Here is a 22,162-nt window from a genome sequence, read left to right on the forward strand (position 1 = left end):
GATTTTGGGGTCAAACATGCTCAGGTGCAGTATGGATTACTGAGTGTGAGTACACCCTAAGATAGTGAATGTTGGTCTAAGATGGTGAACACTTGTTGAAGATGATAAATATTGGTGTGTGTAATGGTTAAAGTCGGTCTAATATGGTGAGCACTGGCATAAATTGGTCAATGTCAGTGCAAGATGGTGAGCATTGGTTGATGGTGAACTTTGGTCTATGATGGTGAATGGTGGCTGATGAAGATGAACATTGGTGTAAGATGGTGAACGGTGGCCTAAGATGGTGAACGTTGGTGCAAGATGGTGAATGGTGGCCCAAGATGGTGAACATTGATGTAAGATGGTGAACGGTGGCCTAAGATGGTGAACGTTGGTGTAAGATGGTGAATGGTGGCCTAAGATGGTGAACTTTGGTGTAAGATGGTGAATGGTGCCCTATGATGGCGAACTTTGGTGCAAGATGGTGAATGGTGGACTCAGATGGTGAACATTGGTGTAAGATAGTGAATGGTGGCTTAAGATGGTGAACTTTGGTGTAAGATGGTGAATGGTGGCCTCAGATGGTGAACATTGGTGCAAAATGGTGAACGGTGGTCTCAGATGGTGAACTTGGGTGTAAGATGGTGAACTTGGGTGTAAGATGGTGAATGGTGGCCTATGATGGCGAACTTTGGTGCAAGATGGTGAATGGTGGACTCAGATGGTGAACACTGGTGTAAGATAGTGAACTTTGGTGTAAGATGGTGAACTTTGGTGTAAGATGGTGAATGGTGACCTCAGATGATGAACATTGGTGCAAAATGGTGAACGGTGGTCTCAGATGAACTTGGGTGTAAGATGGTGAACTTGGGTGCAAGATGGTGAATGGTGGCCTATGATGGCGAACTTTGGTGCAAGATAGTGAATGGTGGCCCAAGATGGTGAACATTGGTGTAAGATGGTGAATGGTGGCTTAAGACGGTGAACTTTGGTGTAAGATGGTGAACTTTGGTGTAAGCTGGTGAATGGTGGCCTATGATAGTGAACGTTGGTCTAAGATGGTGAACGTTGGTGTGTGTGACCTTGAAAATGAGCTCTCGGAGGCGGTCAGAGTGTTTGGGGTTGAACAGCAGGGCATAGCAGGAATCAGCGGCTCCCGGCTCGAACAGCAGCAGAAAAAGCTGATCGCGTGATGCACTCGTTTGGAGAAGATTCAGCAGCAGCTCAAAAATACTACACAACTACAAAACACACAAAAACACAATCAGCAACTCTAATCAACATTACAGATAAACAACCAATTCAGCTTCCAGAAAACATGCTCTGCAAAAATATACATGACAGCATGGGGAGAAACGCAGGTGTCGATAAATTTTCATATGATGGCAACTACATAACAGTTTATTGCCGCTTTCAATATTATGTTTATTTTATATTAAAGCGACATCATGTCAATCTGCAGTTGCTCAAATCACTCAGCGGTTTAGCAGCATCTTCATTACAACACGGCCAAAAGAGAAAAGAACAGCGACGCCACATTGGAAGATTTTATGGTCGGATTATATAGTGTGAGGAATATGTACCGTTTTTATTTCCGAATTTATTATTAGGAACTATGGAAGGATAAAGACATAACATGGATAGGATTTCAGAACATTCCTTTGGTCCTCCACAATGACGAAGCTTCTTTTCTGTGCTCTCTCATACTCGGTTTAGGAAACATAACTGTACTGTTCATCAGAGCTGTATATAGTTTGATACTGTAAATGATTTAATAACATTCCGAAGCTCCGTGGCCATGAGAACTACCAGCGTTAAGCTAGAACCTTGAATTGTCGGGGCTGCAAGTTTGAATTATGTTCTGCATCAACACTATTTTCAAGACTTTGGGTTACGAGTTGGATCACAAGGCTTCTAGATGAGAGACAAACAACCCCCATGGTAAAGCGTATCCTTTTTGATCACAGTTAATTGTCCACCAGTTAATCGTAACCTTTGTGGACAGGAAGCTGAATAAAGCGGCTGTCTCCAGAATGAAACCCAGTTATTGACTCGAGTGGCATGCTGCTCCAACTGAATTAGTGACACGTGTCGAAGAGAAGGCAGGAAAGCCTGCAGGAAAGACACGGTTAATTAAATGCCAGATTAAAGGGTTTAGTGGAATAGAGAGAGACCTACTTTAAAAAAAAAAAAACCCAGGCGACCTGCTTTTAATTTTCACTTCAGCCAAGACGGATATCAAAACCATCAAAGGCAACGATTCTGCTCAGAATACATAACACACCCTGTGTTGGAGTGTGATGTAGAATGCTGGGGCTGAGTAGCTGAGGTTGGTGTTTAATGGCAAAATGTCGCTTTGTGGTGGATAATGGCCAGGTAGCTTGTAATAAGATGATGAACAATGGAGTCAAATCAGGCAAAATTTCAATATTTATCCCTTGTATGGTGTTCAGGTCTGTGGGACCCGTTTTCATTCTTTATCAAAGGAACAATGATACGATTAATTATTTTTTCAAACTCAGACTCGCTGGCCTTGGCTCATTTTCTGTGAAGAACATACATCAGAACACATTTTCGATGACCACACACTGTACACACATTTATATTACATACAGGATGTTCGAGTCCACTGGACCCGGCGCTAATAAAAGTGTGGACCTTCACTCTGTCCTCCTCCTGCTGTTAGTGTGTGAGTTTTGTGTTTCTGCCCCTGCCGTTCAAGCACCGACACCTGTCTGCTCTCACATTCCTGTACATTTTACCCTCTGTCTCGCGGGAACCAAGACAGAAGTTCCCATAAACTGGGGCTGGGACACAATAAATATAGCTTTTCTAATGTGGCTCCTTATCACAACTGATCAAGATGGCCGAAAGATTCTGTGCTCAGATGGACTTGCGAATGATTTTGGAAGAGAGAGAAGCTTTTGATGATGTAGAGGAAGACGTTTCAGAACGTGAGGATCCCATTTCTGAAAATTCAGAGTCTGAATTTGAGTCTGACTTTGAAGAAGAGGATGAGACGGAGCATCAGCCGGTCCCGAAACGAAGACGAGCATGGGGCTGATGTGTTGTACAGACTGACATGGTTACTGTATGTGTTCAGCTTGCGTTGTGTAAACTGAACTGAATGGGTTAAATTTCTAATGAAATTCAAAGAAATAAAAATCAGTTGTTATGAAAAACCTCACTTCATTTGTAAATTTGAACATAAACATCTTTTTTCCACTCATATCTTGACTGTAATTGATTTTCTTTTTGTAAAATTACATTTTATTGAAAAACAAACAAAAAAAATGAGTAGCACTTTTTTTTTTTTAAATAAATATAATCTAACAAAGGTAAAGGGCAAATATTAACCATATATATGTTATTTACCAGCTGGGAGGTCTGTATCGTGAAATACGGTGACCGAGGTCTTGAAAGTACTGAGCGAGGCCCTCTGGGCTGAGGTCACGGTATTTCACCATACGGACCGACCTTAAGCTGGTAAATAATATATATATATTTTTTTCTTTACCAAATTCTAACAGAAAACGAGAGCGCCCGAAAGGGAAAACCGAGCCGAGCCGCCATTTTGAATCCTCATTCACGGCTGTAATGCAAATTGCTTCCTCCTCGGTATACAAGTGCACTTCCATGGCAGGAAAAAAACTACATTTTGCCACCTATGTAGTCCCCTATTTATACAAAATTGAGTCATTCAGGATTCAGCCATGTTTTTGCTCAGCGTTAGCAACAGTTACAGGTTTTTAGCTTTCTCCTGAAATGTTTTCTTTTATTTCTTCTTCCTCAGGGTAGTAAAACTCGCTTTTGCTGTGAACACTATCATTATCGCTATCCATGATGTAAAATTAATGTTATTCTCTTGAGAAATGCTGGCAAAAATTTATAAGATTTTTGATAAAAATCTGATAAATAAATCTTATAAAAAAGATAAACGTTGACAAAAATTGCTACTATGTTTGCTGTTGTGAATGGGCGAGTCGCCAGAGGTCCATAACCGTGGTCCGTAACTGGGGGTCCGTACCGTAGGATACGGACCTGCTCGCCAGCCAATCAGAGCGCAGGATTTGATGGAAACCGCACCGCGAAAAAAATAAATGCTGTTTATGTTGCTTGTAATTGGGGTGAAGTAAACATCTGTTAAGTATTTAATGTAAAATAGTTTGACTGTGCTGAATTTAAAGCACCAAAATGCAGCGGGTCCACCAGAGTAACAAAAATACGAACACCACACAAGGGTTAATACTCAATGTTAATATAGTCTTTACACTTCATATAGTATTATACATAAAATATTAAAAAAAAAAAAAAAAAAGACACAATATATACATAGTACAGTGCAAAAAGTCTTAGACACCCAATTTTTTTTTTTTTTATACAAACTTTGTTAGAGATTTCCATTTTATGACTTTTACATTATCGAGTCAGTACAAAAACATTTTAGGAGTTCCAAACCTTCGTTTTCCAGCACAAAATTCATTGTTACACACTGAACAGCATATTCCATAAGACAGTGTTTCTCAACCACTGGGCCACGGCCCATTAGCGGGCTGCGAAGCGCCATCTAGTGGGCCGCAAACCTTTTTTTCTCAAGTTGAAGTTAATTTTTTTACTTGTAGTCAGGTTAGGGCTGCGTACCGGTATTGTGTACCGGTACTGTACAGTGAAAATCGATTCGGTACAGGTCCAAAATACCGGATCATGAAGTACCGGTACTGTACCAATATAAATTTACACCAAGTATCTGCTTATTTTGTGACTGAAGATGCGTAAATCCTACCACAAAGACGAAAATTTAGCACTGGAAAAGACGTAAAATGCCGCGCTGAAACTTGAAATCAGAGCCATCTTTGATTTGAGATCCTCTCGCCACAGTCTCACGAGACATTGCGAGAGCTTGGCTGATCCAGCGTTCCGATTGGTCAAAAAGACTCAAAATCAGGTCAGCCATTTTTCCTTTGCTGGCATTGGCGGCCTTTGTTGCTTTGTGTAATTTTGCCGCGCAAGTTAAAGGCCGCGGACTGCGCGGAGTGAATTTGTTTACTCTAGTCACTTCTCGTTGTGAGACAACTTCTCAGGTACTTTGAAAGTTTGAACTATATGTTGTCTGTACTCTGTAGGACTCTAGTGTAGTCACTTCTCGCTGTGAGACAATTTATGACTTTTTGTCCCAAGTTAACTAAGGCCCTGTCCACACGGCAACGGATTCAGGTGAATCCGATACAGTTGTTTATCGTTTCGGCCTGGCGTCCACACGGCACCAGCGTTTTGGGTGCCCCAAAACGCAATCTTTTGAGAACGGGTTCCAGAGTGGAAAGATCTGGCAACGGCGCCATTGCGAAGTCGTCTGGATGAGTAGAACGGATTTGTTTACGATGACGTCACAACCACATGACTGTCAGTGCTTCACGCCGGGTAGAAGTGTAACGAACTCGATGCAAGTTGTCAACAAATCCTATAACTTGGTTCATGAAACGCGCTTACAAAATATTTTCACTGTGAATATTTATTGTGTAATGGTGCAAAGTGAGAGAGAGAGAGAGAGAGAGAGAGAGAGAGAGAGAGAATAGCCCTTAGGGCAGAGTCAATCCCGCCAGCAAAAATAGGGAAAAAAAGGAGCGATCTCACCTCTTCAGATGTTGGTTTAAGTCCTACAATACATTCCTCAAAAAGGGCGTAGAAGAACAAATTAATCCATCGACGTGTAGCATTCAATTTATTCCGGACCATTAAAGATGCCGCCTTCCGCGTAGAATCATACGTCATCCTCGCCGCCATATTGGATGGGTCAAAGCGGAGAATAAAGATGCCTCATTCATGTGCTGCGTTTAACTGTACCAAACAGGTTTACCGTCCAAATGAGATCACATGGGATTACCTTTCACAGGTGAGACTGGAAAAATACTTTTCATTGTATTTGGTCATTATAATGTAATTTTACGAACAGATTTTTCTGACTTTGTGGCTAATATGAAGTCTCGTGCATAATAGTTTATGCGCATGCATCCTTACTTCTTCTATTGTTCTGGTGTCTCCGAAGGGACCGTCTTACAGCGCCCCTAGAGGTGAGCCATGCGTATTGCATCGTTTTTAGCAAGCGTTGCGTTGCCATATGGATCTGATATTTTACTGATCGTTGCCCATGTGGACGCGATATTTTTTTAAATAACATCTCGTTGCCGTTGTCGTGTGGATGTAGCCTAAGTGTGAGACTGAGAGGGTGACTGAGAAGTGAGGTAGGAAACCTAGTTATGTTCGGTTTTCTTTGAATAAAGATGGACAAGTTGTCAACAGTTTATTAATGTTTCTGTCATTATTGAAGTAGTTCAGAAAAACACGTGTTAATTTGTCAAATTGTTCAGGTACAGGTACAGGTCCGGACCTGTACCTAAACCTCTGTACTGGTACCTGTACCTGATGTTACGTTTAGGTACGCAGCCCTAAGTCAGGTACAATTGCTGGGTTGCATCTGACGTCACGTCCGCCTCATTGAGCTACGGTCAAGCTACAGCTTGCGATGTTTAATCGATGAAAATGAAGCATTTTGGTGGCGATCTACACGTGAGCTAAAAGTTGTAGTCACACACCAGGCGAGCACTTGACTGTCACACCTTTGCGCGCTCGAGTCTGGCGCAGCTCGAGCGGCCGTGCGTGCTCTCGGGACCCAGTCATTATGGGAAACACCTGATACTGATTTGAACGTAATCGGCACACGCAGATACGGATGCTGTTTACACAGAAGCGTTGCAAAGCATTATCGTTATCAGGGTCACGTTTGTTTCTCACCATGTTTATAACGCTGTTTGAATACTCTGCGTTCGTTTGTGTTTTGTTTTTGTAAAAAACATCACGCCTGCTAATAAACACTCTTCCTGTACTTGGATCCGTCTACCGCTGTCCATCTTGTAGTGTCCTGATGCCCAGATCTTTAACTCAGCCACATATCAAAAGTTGTACTCCTTCATGCTCTTCCAGGTTTTCATGTGCGTGTCCGTGTAGAACAATGTCTGCAGCAGCAGGTAGTTTGAGACGTCGGGGAACTCAACAGATGGATAAATTTTCCAACTCGTAGGAAAAATCCTTCTCTCTTAGCGTGTAAGGATCTAATCCCATTGAGTGGTTTCTACAACCCCGATTCCAAAAAAGTTGGGACAAAGTACAAACTGTAAATAAAAACGGAATGCAATGATGTGGAAGTTTCAAAATTCCATATTTTATTCAGAATAGAACATAGATGACATATCAAATGTTTAAACTGAGAAAATGTATCATTTAAAGAGAAAAATTCGGTGATTTTAAATTTCATGACAACAACACATCTCAAAAAAGTTGGGACAAGGCCATGTTTCCCACTGTGAGACATCCCCTTTTCTCTTTACAACAGTCTGTAAACGTCTGGGGACTGAGGAGACAAGTTGCTCAAGTTTAGGGATAGGAATGTTAACCCATTCTTGTCTAATGTAGGATTCTAGTTGCTCAGCTGTCTTAGGTCTGTTTTGTCGTATCTTCTGCTCTATGATGCGCCAAATGTTTTCTATGGGTGAAAGATCTGGACCGCAGGCTGGCCAGTTCAGTACCCGGACCCTTCTTCTACGCAGCCATGATGCTGTAATTGATGCAGTATGTGGTTTGGCATTGTCATGTTGGAAAATGCAAGGTCTTCCCTGAAAGAGACGTCGTCTGGATGGGAGCATATGTTGCTCTAGAACCTGGATATACCTTTCAGCATTGATGGAGTCTTTCCAGATGTGTAAGCTGCCCATGCCACATGCACTAATGCAACCCCATACCATCAGAGATGCAGGCTTCTGAACTGAGCGCTGATAACAACTTGGGTCGTCCTTCTCCTCTTTAGTCCGAATGACACGGCGTCCCTGATTTCCATAAAGAACTTCAAATTTTGATTCGTCTGACCACAGAACAGTTTTCCACTTTGCCACAGTCCATTTTAAATGAGTCTTGGCCCAGAGAAGACGTCTGCGCTTCTGGATCATGTTTAGAGACGGCTTCTTCTTTGAACTATAGAGTTTTAGCTGGCAACGGCGGATGGCACGGTGAATTGTGTTCACAGATAATGTTCTCTGGAAATATTCCTGAGCCCATTTTGTGATTTCCAATACAGAAGCATGCCTGTATGTGATGCAGTGCCGTCTAAGGGCCCGAAGATCACGGGCACCCAGTATGGTTTTCCGGCCTTGACCCTTACGCACAGAGATTCTTCCAGATTCTCTGAATCTTTTGATGATATTATGCACTGTAGATGATGATATGTTCAAACTCTTTGCAATTTTACACTGTCGAACTCCTTTCTGATATTGCGCCACTATTTGTCGGCGCAGAATTAGGGGGATTGGTGATCCTCTTCCCATCTTTACTTCTGAGAGCTGCTGCCACTCCAAGATGCTCTTTTTATGCCCAGTCATGTTAATGACCTATTGCCAATTGACCTAATGAGTTGCAATTTGGTCCTCCAGCTGTTCCTTTTTTGTACCTTTAACTTTTCCAGCCTCTTATTGCCCTGTCCCAACTTTTTTCAGATGTGTTGCTGTCATGAAATTTCAAAATGTCTCACTTTCGACATTTGATATGTTGTCTATGTTCTATTGTGAATACAATATCAGTTTTTGAGATTTGTAAATTATTGCATTCCGTTTTTATTTACAATCTGTACTTTGTCCCAACTTTTTTTGGAATCGGGGTTGTATGAATAGGTGGGCCTTAAAGTAGAAAAGGTTGAGGACCCCTGACAAAGAAAGCATAATGAAGGCTGCTGGGTTTCGGTGCAAAATGAAGAAGCGAGTGTGACAGTCAAAGTGTCCAGAAGAACTGCGGCTGGTTCTGGAAGACGCTCAGTAAAACCGACAGCTCATTTCCGCATAAAACTGCGCTCACTGTACCTCAGACTACTATTTTCCCCACACACACATACCAAATATCGACTTTGTTTCATTTCTTATGCCTTACTACTTACAGTATTTTTTAATGTTGAAATATTTCATTATTTTTAAGCCATTTTTGGTCGACAGCATTTTTTTTTTTTTTTACATGTGCCTAAGAGGTTTGCACACCAAGACTAATACCGTATGTAAATGGATAATTATTTTGATGGTCATCATTTATTTTCACAACAAACAAACAAACAAACAAACAAACAAACAAACAAACAAACAAACAAACAAACAAACAAACAAACAAACAAACAAACAAACAAACAAACAAACAAACAAACAAACAAACCTGCTCCTGCTTGCCCTACCCCTCACCTGCTCTTCATCCCCAATCGCAGCAATGTATCCCAGAATGCTCTGGATCTCCTCCTGACTCGTGCCTTTGCTGATGTAATATTTGAGAAGGCCACAAAGGGAAGCTCTGATGGTGCGAACATCATCCTCGCTCATGTCGCCCTCGCGATTCCCGCTGCTCCAAGAGAAATGGCAGGATCGGGAAAATGACAGGAAGATGTGAGAAGAAGAGAATGATTTATGAAAGGAGAACTGAAGTCATTTTTAAACTTGCTTTATTGCTTAATTAACGTGTTATTCGATTACGTTTTCGGTTTTCGGAACCTTATATCGTGACTCGGATTGGCAATTAAATATTATACTTATCGGCCTGTTCGGTTTTTAGCCGTGTTGAATTTAGTGCGTTTGGTCCACGGCAGGCGTTGCTTATCCGCGCGATCTTCGCGAGACTTGTGCGAGACCTCGAAACGTCAAGTGTCAACCAGGTGTCGGCGCCGCCATTTTGAAAACCGTTTTCCAAACGAACTCTTGCACGAAAACGAGTTTAAATGACGATTACTGCCGACTTTTTTCAAACTTTCCTGATTGCCATCAAAACAAACAAAACTTCCGGCTTGATTACGTCAGCGTTCGAAAGAGGGCGCGCGGACATGTCTTTGGACAACGTTGGCAGATGTCGGTCACTTTGATTTCCGCTGTACGTTTGACGTCTCGCACAGGTCTCGACGAATCTCGTTTACGGCCATCGCTTTGACATATGGACTGATATATTACAGAGCGTATTTCAAACACTCATAACTTGCTCTAGCAACGACAAAATAGCGATCAAAAATGCATTCCTAATAATATTTAATAAATTTATTTAAAAAAAATTGCCTTCAGTTCTCCTTTAATTAATATAATGATTTATTAAACGCCTGGGTTTCAATAGTCAGTAACACACCATCATCCGCTTCCTCCGTATTAGAGCTGGATTACGCATTCGAGCAAGTGTGTTGATATAAACCTGTAACTGAATTACAGCTGTCAGAGCCGCGGTCCTCGACAATCACATGACTGAAAAGCCATTCACAGCCGAGACAGGAAGCAGAGGAGGGTGTATTAGAAACAGTAACCAATAACACAGGCTTCTCTGATCAGCACGGACACTATCAGTGTCCGGAGTGAAGCATGATGGGAAATCCGTCCTCACCTATAGTAAAGGCGGACGGTGTCGAGCAGAAACTGCACTCCGTATTTTTTCCTGAACTGCTTCCTGCTGTCTTTGATGACGGTGGACATGTACTGGATGTGACCTTTATTACAAATAAACACACGAGAAAGGAGACTTTAAAACACTCGTCCACATACACACGTGCGCACAGACACACTAAAGAGACTGACCGATGCGCAGGGGAAAGTCTCCTTGGTTCCAGATGTTGAAGTTGAACAGTAGGTGTGTGTGCAGCTGTTGCAGGAGGTGGGGATTCTTCTCGTAGGTCACCTGCTCGATCAGGAGCTGTACTGCAACCAACACACTCACGTCGACCAGAAAAGCAGGCAGCTACACACACACACACACACACACATTAAATGATCTTATTGTAATATGGATTATCTTAACACTAATTGCAATGACGAGACGGACAGTGTGTGTGTGTGTGTGTGTGTGTGTACCTTCTGCAGCAGGGCAGCAAGTGTGGCCACGCCGTGTGTGTGTAGCAGTGTCTCCTGGTTTATTATGTGTCGGTGCAGGAAGTGCTTCAACACCAACAGGAAGGTCGCAGCAAGGTTCTTCTCCAGACGGGCCTCTGAAACACACACACACACACACACACACACACACACACACACACACACACAAACAATGATTAACAGCACTACAAGATGTTAATGAGATCCAAGAACAAAGCTCTCCCTCTCTCTTTCTCACACACACACACACACACCTGAGGCTCTGCTGGAAGGCAGTATGACCCAGTCTCCATCAGTGGGCGTGGCAGACTCAGGGGTCACGCCTTCTGACCCTGAGAAGCCAGTGTGCTGTTCAGGGGTCAACAAGGTCAACTGCTCCAGAATGGGGAAAAGCACAGGAAGTCCTCCGATACAGTTAATGATGTCCTAAACACACACACACACACACACACACACACACACACACACACACACACATCAGTGAAACGAATTAAATGAAGACGTGTGTCTGTGTGTGTATGTGTGTGTGCGTGTGTCTCCTCTCCCACCTTGACGTCCCAGTTCACCACTTTATTCCCAGTCAGTCGTCCGTGCAGTAGATTAGGGGACAGATCCACACAGATCGGGTTCCGACAGGCCTAACAGGAGCGAGGGACACATTTCAGTCCTGCACGTCTCAAATCGCACTGTAGTGCACTCGGCTACACACTCAATCTATTGAGGTATTTCACCTGACGTCACAGGGTCACGTGACGCCCCGGTGTCCGCCATTTTGAAGGTCAAGCTAGCTAATGTCAACAACATAGTAGCTGGTATGTTACTGTAGCAATGTTTACGTTCAGTCATTTGGATGACTGTTAAAACCTTTCAGTCTCAAGTTTTTCCTTTACTGGATTTACTAGTTTACTGTAATTATGATCCGGCAGCTATTTACACCGGATCCAGTGTAAATAGCTGCCGGAGCGCGCTCCGGCTTGCTCCCCCTCAAATTAAGCAGCACGCTCCGGCTTGCTCCCGGAGTGCTCCGGCCGAGGTTCCGGAGCGCGCGCCGGCTTGCTCCCCCTCAAATTAAGCAGCGCGCTCCGGCTTGCTCCTGGAGTGATCCTGCCGGATCATAATTACAGTAAACTAGTAAATACAGTAAAGGAAAAATTTGAGACTGAAAGGTTTTAACAGTCATCCAAATGACTGAATGTAAACATTGCTACAGTAACATACCAGCTACTATGTTGTTGACATTAGCTAGTGCTAACAGCTAGCTGCTAGTACACTGCTACAACTACAGCGACCCTAATAATACAGTTCTTGGTCATTGCCTGGTAACAGCAAATTTATAACGGGCCATGTCTCAACAGACTAAGAAGTTATTTCAATGACATTTAATAACATTTTGTTTATCCTGAGGACCGAAAGTAAATGAAAATGTGAACAAACCTTAGCTGTAATAAGATGGCGACCACCGGCTCCAGGGACGACCCGCTGATGTAGGCATGTTACCCAGCCTGACACAAAATATTTGTAGGCATCCAAACTCTTATACGCTTTCAGATCAATACCTGTGTATGGCGATGGGTTTTTAACGACATAGGTATACAGATCATGTGGGCCGAAGTCAGGTAAAGACGAGGGCTTCGTGTACTTCCGTACGTCAGTGAACAATCCTGGTGAACGTCGTTCTCTAAGCCTGCTAACCTCAATTTTTGCAAATACCTCTCCCTCTGCTCGCCCTGTAAATGCCCTACGTCGCTGGATAGTGAAGGTGTTTTCTGCATCTCGCTCCTTTTTCTTTTATGTTTTTCGTTTGTCGCCTTCCTCGCATTCAAACGGATTCGAGCCGTGACGTCCAAAATGGCAGCCTAACGATGCATCGCATGACTTGGTCACGTGGGTGAAAAACCTCAATAGTGCAGTATGTTTGTGTGTGAGCACACCCCAGAAAGCACCGAATACCCACAATGCAGTGAAAGTAAGGTGCATGGTTTGGGACGTGTCCAAAATGAGTTTCTGATGATGAGACATTTAGGGTCTCGTTCGGGTGGCCTATATACTGACTAGAGTGTGTGGTTTGGAACGTGTCCATGATGGACGGATAACAGTAAGGGGTTTTGGAATGGTGTGCATTGTTGCTGCGCTATGTGCGACCGGGCATGATGGGCAGTCAGGGCATGGAGCCTAGATACTAAATAGGGCGTGTGGTTTGGGACACATCCACAGTGGATGGTGGTTTCTTTCACCACTTGTTCTGTTCCCGGTCTGTGTGCTCCATCCACTCACCTTTGGCGAATAGTGTAGGAGGAGTTTGGTGCTGAGGTCACCGAGCTCCGCCTCTTGACTTTTGAAGGGTGAAATGCAGTTCGGCCCTGAAACGAGGAGTCGAAGAGTTTACACTCAGACTGTAAACGTGGACATGATGTCTCAGAGACAGGACACTTCCGGTTCACGGAAACCTGGGAGCAAGCCATACTGCCAAACATGTATACATGTCTCTCTCTGTTCTACCTGTCTGTCTGCATTTCAGTCTAGCAGTCTGTCTGTCCGTCTCTGGCTCCCAGTTACACAGCTTGTATCGGTCTATTTGCAAGTAAATATCCGTCTATCTGCCTAACTGTCTGTCTCTCTGTCCAGCTGTATACCATACCCGTGTTGTACAGCGCTCTGATGGTGTTGGTGTTCAGAGCTTCACTAAACACCATCACAGTGCTCAGGTGTCCCTGAAGCGATGTGGGTCGTCCCCACTCGCTGTCCTGCGTCCCCGGGGAAATCAGAGCCAGCCTGGACAGTCCCCCCCACACAGACGTGCGGGATGGAGGGGGGTCGGCGATCTGGGAAGGGGGAGGGGTGGTGGTGCGTTGACCTGCCGAGCCAATACAGCACGACGTGAACACCTGGGAGGAGAGACAGACAAGAACATGCATCACTGCGTGTTTCTATCAATTAATTTTTACATGCAAGTCTATCGGTCGAACTGTCCACCTGTTTATCTATGCATCCATCCACCTATTCGTCTAGACACCCATCTGCTTGTCTGTCTGTGTGCATTTGTCTACACAACTGTCAATTCACCTGTATGTCTATCTGTCTGGACAGCTGTTTATCTGTCTGTTCGTGTGGACACCTGTCTATCAATCTGTGCATTTCATCGTCCAGACAACAGTATATAATCTGTCTGTCTGTACAAGAGTCTATACAACTGTCTGGCTGTGTATTTAATTGTCTAGACAACTGTCTAGGATGTGTCTGTCTGTCGATCTGTGTATTTAATTGTCTAGACAACAGTCTAGGATCTGTCAGTCAGCCAGTCAGGTGACTGTCCTGTCTGTGTTTATTTGTCTAGACAGCTGTCTATCAGACAGACAGTTGTCTAGACTGACTGACTGTGTGTTTTTGCCTCGACAAACTATCTGTTATTTGTCTGGCTGTCAGTCTGGTCACGTTTTCTTTTGCACGTCTGGACGCGTCTGTCAGCGTGCCAGTCTAGACACCTGTCTGTCTGTTTGGACACATGCTGTATCTGTCAGTCATCATGTGTTTCCATCACTTCCTGTCATACACAACGTTCTGAACAAAAACGACAAGATGACATCATCATCATCTCCATCCGCATCTATTCGTGTCTCGATTCTTGCCGTTACAAAGAGTTGGTGCATGAAGGCTAAATTTCTTCTTGGAGAAAAACCGGTTTTTTGCATCCTACATGTTTTTTTTTTCAGCGTAACATTCTGACAGAGAACCAGAGTGAAATAAAAAATATATATATACATACACACGTTTTATATATATGTATATATGTATGAAGGAACAATGGAATATTCTCCACCTCATATTTATCTGAAGGAACAATGGAATATTCTCCACCTCATATTTATCTGATAGATTTGTTCACGATGCTAATGCCCTGTTACGCTAGTGTGTGAAGGACAGAGAATGTATACTTCATCAGCACCTCAGCCATGTTGGGGTATTTCAGCGGTGCTGATAACTTCAGCTGGCCGTCCACGTAGATGTAGACGAGACTCTGTCCAAACGGTCTCTTCCCAGGGACATGCACCACGCCAATATAATGCTGAAAGACAAAATAAAGCGTTTTTGTTTTCTATAATCCTCAGATATACTGATAGACTGGAAACTGTGCATCTTTCTGTCTATTCTTCTACCTGAGCACACGTCCCATTCATTCCGCTTGACCCGCTCACTGGCTGTCCAGCTACTAGACTGACTGACAATGCGTCTTATTATGCATCAGACTTTCCATCCACCTGTCTGTCTGACTAGCCGTCTGGATCATCCGACGGTCATTAAATCGCCCATCTGTCTATATGTTCACGACTGTACCCGTTTATACGTCTATCTGTCTGTCCATCTGGCTAAATGCCCAGTCCTCTTCTCTCAGAGTGAATGCTGGGTTTTGTAAGAGGGAACGCTGAGATATGTAGTTTTTGGTGCCAAGTGATGTCACTGACCCACAGGGAGTCACAGAAGCAGTAATCAGGCAGCGTGACGGTGACGTATTCCTTTTTACTGCACACCGCCACCACCAGAGAGCCAGAGGAGCTTATGAAGGCCTCGAATCCTGTACCTCCTGGCGTGAAGAAACTACACACAAACAGAAAGACAGAAAACATGCGTGATTTGTTTGCAGGGAAACCATTATGACACTCTGATTGGCCCCGCCCCTTGTTCCCCTACACCTGTCCTACCTGTATAACTGCTTCCTCTTCTCACCCTTGCCGGCTGGTTCCATTTGGTCCTGATCCAACGACAGCCAGGCCAAGAAGCTAAAGGCGGAGCCTGGCCACCTGGAAATGGTCGGCACGGCGATACCTGCCATGGGCGGGGTCAGATCGAAGTAGTGAGTCGCGCTGTGGAGCGTGTGTTTCCGGAGCATGGCGAGCAGTGAGCGCAGCACCGGCTCAATGTAAGGATGAGGGCGGTTCTCGGGGTTCCTCAGGAGGCTCAGAAGCCGCTGGAGCTCGGCGCCGCTCAGAGACTCCGCCCCCAGAGCGCCAAGAAGAGCCAGAAGGCTCTCTGCGCATACGCGTGGCAGACGAGCGTCTGTCTCGAGCGTAGAGAGAACACACTCTGGCATGCGCGCGTTGACGCAGGCGGCCCGTGTGCGCCGGTTTAAGGCGCAGATCCTCCGGAGCCGATCGGCCGCGAAGACCTGAAGCTCGGCCGAGTCGAGTTCCGGCAGCCAGCGGATCAGGAGGAGGAGCGGCTCCACGTTACTGATCCCCAAAAACCCCACAGAGGAGTGATCGCCCTCCACCGCCTACACAGACAGCCACAAATGCACACGTTAAAGCCTCACATGTGGACGACACGGACTGCGGAAAAGGCAACTTCGGATGTCGAACACGCTGAGGTGAACAAACATGGCAGGTGTCTCTCTCACCATGTTCATGAGCTCCTTCAGTAGGTTCCTGGACGGCTGTCCCAGAGAGACGAGCACCTCGTACAGGTGGGTGTAGCCAATCCGCTCCTTAAACACTTCCTGAATGGGCGGAGCTTATGAGTAAACCAGTGCTACGACTTGGCAATATGACTTGTATATGCGTGTCTGCGAGACTGACCTTGGCAGCTGGCGATTTATGCATCACCGTGGTGAGGGTTTTGATCGTTGCCACGGCGAGAGAGTCCAGCCTTCCTTCAAAGACCTGCGAGGGGGAAACACCTGTCAAATCAACTGACACGGCCAAAAGCGTTTCAGCACCTTCTATTACTGCCTTTGCTTAGTTTGTTGGAAAATTAAATCCTCAATACAGTGGTGCTTGAAAGTTTGTGAACCCTTTAGAATTTTCTATATTTCTGCATAAACATGACCGAAAACATCATCAGATTTTCACACAAGTCCTAAAGGAGATAAAGAGAACCCAGTTAAACAAATGAGACAAAAATATTATACTTGGTCATTTATTGATTGAGGAAAATGATCCAATATTACAGATCTGTGAGTGGCAAAAGTATGTGAACCTCTAGGATTAGCAGTTAATTTGAAGGTGAAATTAGAGTCAGGTGTTTTCAATCAATGGGATGACAATCAGGTGTGAGTGGGCACCCTGTTTTATTTAAAGAACAGGGATCTATCAAAGTCTGATCTTCACAACACACGTTTGTGGAAGTGTATCATGGCATGAACAAAGGAGATTTCTGAGGACCTCAGAAAAAGCGTTGTTGATACTCATCAGGCTGGAAAAGGTTACAAATCCATCTCTAAAGAGTTTGGACTCCACCAATCCACAGTCAGACAGACTGTGTACAAATGGAGGAAATTCAAGACCACTGTTACCCTCCCCAGGAGTGGTCAACCAACAAAGATCACTCCAAGAGCAAGGCATGTAATAGTTGGCGAGGTCACAAAGGACCCCAGGGTAACTTCTAAGCAACTGAAGGCCTCTCTCACATTGGCTAATGTTAATGTTCATGAGTCCACCATCAGGAGAACACTGAACAACAATGGTGTGCATGGCAGGGTTGCAAGAAGAAAGCCACTCCTCTCCAAAAAGAACATTGCTGCTCGTCTGCAGTTTGCTAAAGATCATGTGGGCAAGCCAGAAGGCTATTGGAAAAATGTTTTGTGGACGGATGAGACCAAAATAGAACTTTTTGATTTAAATGAAAAGCGTTATGTTTGGAGAAAGGAAAACACTGCATTCCAGCATAAGAACCTTATCCCATCTGTGAAACATGGTGGTGGTAGTATCATGGTTCGGGCCTGTTTTGCTGCATCTGGGCCAGGATGGCTTGCCATCATTGATGGAACAATGAATTCTGAATTATACCAGTGAATTCTAAAAGAAAATGTCAGGACATCTGTCCATGAACTGAATCTCAAGAGAAGGTGGGTCATGCAGCAAGACAACGACCCTAAGCACACAAGTCATTCTACCAAAGAATGGTTAAAGAAGAATAAAGTTAATGTTTTGGAATGGCCAAGCCAAAGTCCTGACTTTAATCCAATCGAAATGTTGTTGAAGGACCTGAAGCGAGCAGTTCATGTGAGGAAACCCACCAACATCCCAGAGTTGAAGCTGTTCTGTACGGAGGAACGGGCTAAAATTCCTCCAAGCCGGTGTGCAGGACTGATCAACAGTTACCGCAAACGTTTAGTTGCAGTTATTGCTCCACAAGGGGGTCACACCAGATACTGAAAGCAAAGGTTCACATACTTTTGCCACTCACAGATATGGAACATTGGCTCATTTTGCTCAATAAATAAATGACCAAGTATAATATTTTTGTCTCATTTATTTAACTGGGTTCTCTTTATCTACTTTTAGGACTTGTGTGAAAATCTGATGACGTTTTAGGTCAAATTTATGCAGAAATATAGAAAATTCTAAAGGGTTCACAAATTTTCAAGCACCACTGTAACGAGGAACCATAATTATTAAAATTCTGATGCATCTTTTGGACACATGAGAAAGGCAGCATTAGAAAGCGAGTGGTTCTTAAGAGGAGAGTCCCTCTTATTATTACATGTCCTTAATTATTTAAAGGTTTAGTACAATATTCATATACATGTACGCATGCTACGTGTGCATGAAGTATGGACTCATCTTTTTGTCATTTAAAAAGAACTAATGCATGTGACATACAGTCATCACCATAGTAACTACGTACATTCAGGTAAATGATTCTAACCTGTAATGTGAAGAACACTGTACTAAACCCTTAGATAATTCATCAGGTTATCAGAGCCGACTGCGTTTAGGGGTTTTGAGAGCAATTGTAGAGCATCAGTGACTGATTATGACTCGTCTTTGAATAAGTTTGTTCCCTCAACCAGAAAGTCCCAGCTTCCTGCTCCAACAATGAGCTCCTTAATAAACAAACAAATGTGGTTTAGGTGTGTTCCATCCACTCGTTTCTCAAATCTGAGGCTACAGCAGTGGTTCTCAGTCCGGTTCCTTCACTTCTCTAACACGTTTCAGGACCGTTTATTCCATTTCTCCCTGCATACCAACATGTACATGACCAGGGCGCTCTCAGGAGTGGGGAAGACGCACCGAGAGCTGCATCACTACAAGATTTAACACAGACGGCCATTAGGGGGCACTCTTTCACCGTTTAGTCGTCAATTAGTCTCTGATGCCCCTTTCCCACCAAATCAGTTCCAGGGCTGGTTCAGGGTCAGCGCTGGTGCTGGTTCACAACTCGTTCAACTTGCGAGCCAGCTGAGAACCAGTTTGCTTTTCCATAGCTCACGGTGCTAAGGGAAGCCACGTCATTACGTCGCTGTATACGTCGCTACGTTTGCATAAACCTTGGCACAAACATCGAAGCAAAAACAACACGAAAGAAGCAGCAGCAGCAACAACAACAATAATAATAAATGGATGACTTCGCGTTTGTACAGCTGCTGCCTCTCGTCGCTTAAAAATGGCGACCTTTCGCGGACTTGCTATTGTTGTTGGCCTTAACAACTTCGCCCCCCCGCTGACGTAAGCGGTTCTTTCCTCTGGCCCAGCAGAGAGTTGGTGCTAACCTGGAACCGGTTTTTCTGGCCCCAGAGCCAGTTCTTTGTCAGTGGAAACAGAAAACCCGGTTCCAAACTAAGCACTGGCCCCGAACCAGCCCTGGAACTGCTTTGGTGGAAAAGGGGCATGTGAGCTTTGCCTTTGAGGAAGTTTTGCGTTAGTCACTAACGCTAAGGTCTCACATAGCCGGAATCACTTCATGGTAGACAATTTTGAGCCTTCCGGAGGGGGTCAAGTAACATGCATTCTGGGCCCTTCCGTCGGAATACCTGAGAGCTACTTTGACAACCAGGAGGGTGTGGTTTCCATCCCTGGCAAGTTTCATCGTGTTGATGAAACTTGGATGAATTCATCTGTCACAACCGTTAAGGCGGGCGGCACGGTGGTGTAGTGGTTAGCGCTGTTGCCTCACAGCAAGAAGGTCCGGGTTCGAGCCCCGTGGCCAGTGAGGGCCTTTCTGTGCGGAATTTGCATGTTCTCCCCGTGTCCGCGTGGGTTTCCTCCGGGTGCTCCGGTTTCCCCCACAGTCCAAAGACATGCAGGTTAGGTTAACTGGTGACTCTAAATTGACCGTAGGTGTGAATGTGAGTGTGAATGGTTGTCTGTGTCTATGTGTCAGCCCTGTGATGACCTGGCGACTTGTCCAGGGTGTACCCCGCCTTTCGCCCGTAGTCAGCTGGGATAGACTCCAGCTTGCCTGCGACCCTGTAGAACAGGATAAAGTAGCTAGAGATAATGAGATGAGATGAGACAACCGTTAAGGCAACCGTTAAGGGCATGGCTTATTTCGCCATACTGCAGTCGTGAAAACCGCACACGCTGCCGTCATTGCTGCAAGTCGCTATACGTCCCTGCCACCACTGGTTTTACCGGCGTCTTCCACGACAGCTACCATGGCTTTACTGATATATTTACTCCGCCCAAAATCTGCTAGATTGGCCACGGTAGGCCCCAGCCTCGGTCCTCCAATCAACCGGCTATGTGTGACCTGAGCGTGAAAGTAACCCAGCGGTCACATTCACAGTGCTTCCAGCTGAGCGAAGTTCATCAACGTAAGCATGAAAGTACAAAGAAAATCAGCGTGAGCTAAACACTTGCGAATGCGGTGGGAATTTTTAGCTTGGGTTGGCGCACGCTTTTCCACACAACTTTACGAAAAGATAAACAAGGTTTATTGTCTCGGTGTTGAAAAAACACACACAGTGTTGGAACACAAACTCAACACGAAGTTTCCATCTGATTGCTTTATTCAGGAAACACCACAAACAGGTGGATGGAAGACACACATCTGTGTAGGGAACAAAACCCACACACCCGCGCACAAAATGGCTGCTGGTTTTAAGAGCAGTGAACTGGACAATGAAGCGTTTTCTTTTATATAGCCATGCAAAAGAAGCGCTCGCGCACACATACCACATTCAGCCATGCACAGACATTCCCAACATTTCACCCTGATTAGTCCTGAAGGGTCACATGATCAGCTGTTAGAGAAAGCAGGAAGTGTTTTGGCGCTGGATGGACAGGGACAGATATACAGCATGGACTGGAAGCTACGGTACACACAGTGCAGTTTAAAAAGCTCCAGCAGACAATATGATGAAGGAAACGCCCTTCTGGAAAACAAAGAGGAAATAAAAGCGAAAGAAGCAGGATGGATGATGATCATCATAGGCAGTATGCACGACCAAGCAACAGACCACTCCATTAGAGGCCACCATGTTCGAATCGGTGGTTGGTGAAGGGGTGGGGATTTAGTTTGAGTTTTTATTGGAGGTGGGTGTAGCTTTCGGGCTTGTGCGATGGTTCTTTGGCTCTCATGTTCGGTTTAAATGGATGGTTTTTAGACGTCGTCGATTCCGGTTCGGGACATGATCAGATCACACAGGTGTTTGGGGCATCTCATGGTCAGTACACGCCTTACACATGCACGTTGGGTTCATTTAAGCCGGTTGGTGTTGCGGAGCCTTTGAATACAGCGAGACAGTAGGAATGCAAGAAAGTGTGGCCTCGTCCTGGAGTGGCCCAGTGGGCGGAGTGGCAGGTGCAAGGTGACAGGTGGGCGGTACCTGGCTTTCAATCTCTCCTGTCAGTAATCTGTTGGTTAAATCTTTCTGTTCTTTGTCTGCTGCGGCGAACCTAACGTTTACCAGCTGCAGCCCGCACGCACAGTTAGACAGGAGGAGAAGAAACAAGTGCAAAAGGGTTAAACTTTACAAAAAAGGTCGAGAGGTCAAAGGTTACGGCATGAAGTGCCTGAAGCATTCCATTCCTAAGGAGAGAAAAACATGCATGCTGAGAAAGCAGACGGGAGTTTATACTCGAGAGACAGTGTGGACGTGACCTCGAGAAGATCTACGAACAGAGAAGACAGACTATAAACACAACACGAGACCTACGAAGACTGATTAATATGATTATACTAATTAACATCACTCACACACAGGAAAAAAAATTAATTCATTCAATAAATACGGCATGGGTTCAAAAGACCACGTGCACTACCAAATGTTTACATATATCACACAAGCAGTATGCACAAGAGAGGAAGAGGATTTGTCTCTTTGGCAGCTAAACTACAGGGGTGTTCACACGGCAACTTTTACTCCGGTGTAGCACCGGGGCTGCCCCGGTAGAGCGTTCACACGGTACAAAGTTATACCGGTGTAGCCCCTGAAAGCTGCTTAAACCGGTGCAAATCTAACCTGCTCGGGAGGTGGTTTAAGAAACTTACTCCGGAGTAAATGCTAGTTTGCGGGGCAGCACCGATATAAAATGGGACGTCTGAAC

At 44.7% G+C, this 22,162-nt stretch overlaps 1 protein-coding gene across 2 annotated transcripts in view; it reads right to left on the bottom strand.

Annotated features, from left to right (window-relative positions):
* Positions 1-22,162, bottom strand: part of nbeal1 (neurobeachin-like 1) — a 176,409-nt gene that overhangs the window by 64,386 nt on the left and 89,861 nt on the right. The window contains exons 11-25 of one of the 2 annotated variants that reach the window (XM_060920051.1): positions 21,442-21,525; positions 16,469-16,552; positions 16,291-16,389; positions 15,596-16,167; positions 15,359-15,491; positions 14,842-14,961; positions 13,537-13,783; positions 13,173-13,258; positions 11,447-11,536; positions 11,153-11,324; positions 10,881-11,014; positions 10,608-10,767; positions 10,417-10,519; positions 9,246-9,399; positions 1,062-1,220 (exon numbers count right to left, since the gene is read on the bottom strand). In XM_060920051.1, the coding sequence (XP_060776034.1) occupies positions 1,062-1,220; positions 9,246-9,399; positions 10,417-10,519; positions 10,608-10,767; positions 10,881-11,014; positions 11,153-11,324; positions 11,447-11,536; positions 13,173-13,258; positions 13,537-13,783; positions 14,842-14,961; positions 15,359-15,491; positions 15,596-16,167; positions 16,291-16,389; positions 16,469-16,552; positions 21,442-21,525 (2,397 nt within the window). The remainder of the gene's footprint in view (positions 1-1,061; positions 1,221-9,245; positions 9,400-10,416; positions 10,520-10,607; positions 10,768-10,880; positions 11,015-11,152; positions 11,325-11,446; positions 11,537-13,172; positions 13,259-13,536; positions 13,784-14,841; positions 14,962-15,358; positions 15,492-15,595; positions 16,168-16,290; positions 16,390-16,468; positions 16,553-21,441; positions 21,526-22,162) is intronic. The other variant, XM_060920052.1, reaches the window with a different exon arrangement.

Source organism: Neoarius graeffei, chromosome 4 (genome assembly GCF_027579695.1).
Source record: "Neoarius graeffei isolate fNeoGra1 chromosome 4, fNeoGra1.pri, whole genome shotgun sequence".
NCBI classification, from domain to species: domain Eukaryota; kingdom Metazoa; phylum Chordata; class Actinopteri; order Siluriformes; family Ariidae; genus Neoarius; species Neoarius graeffei.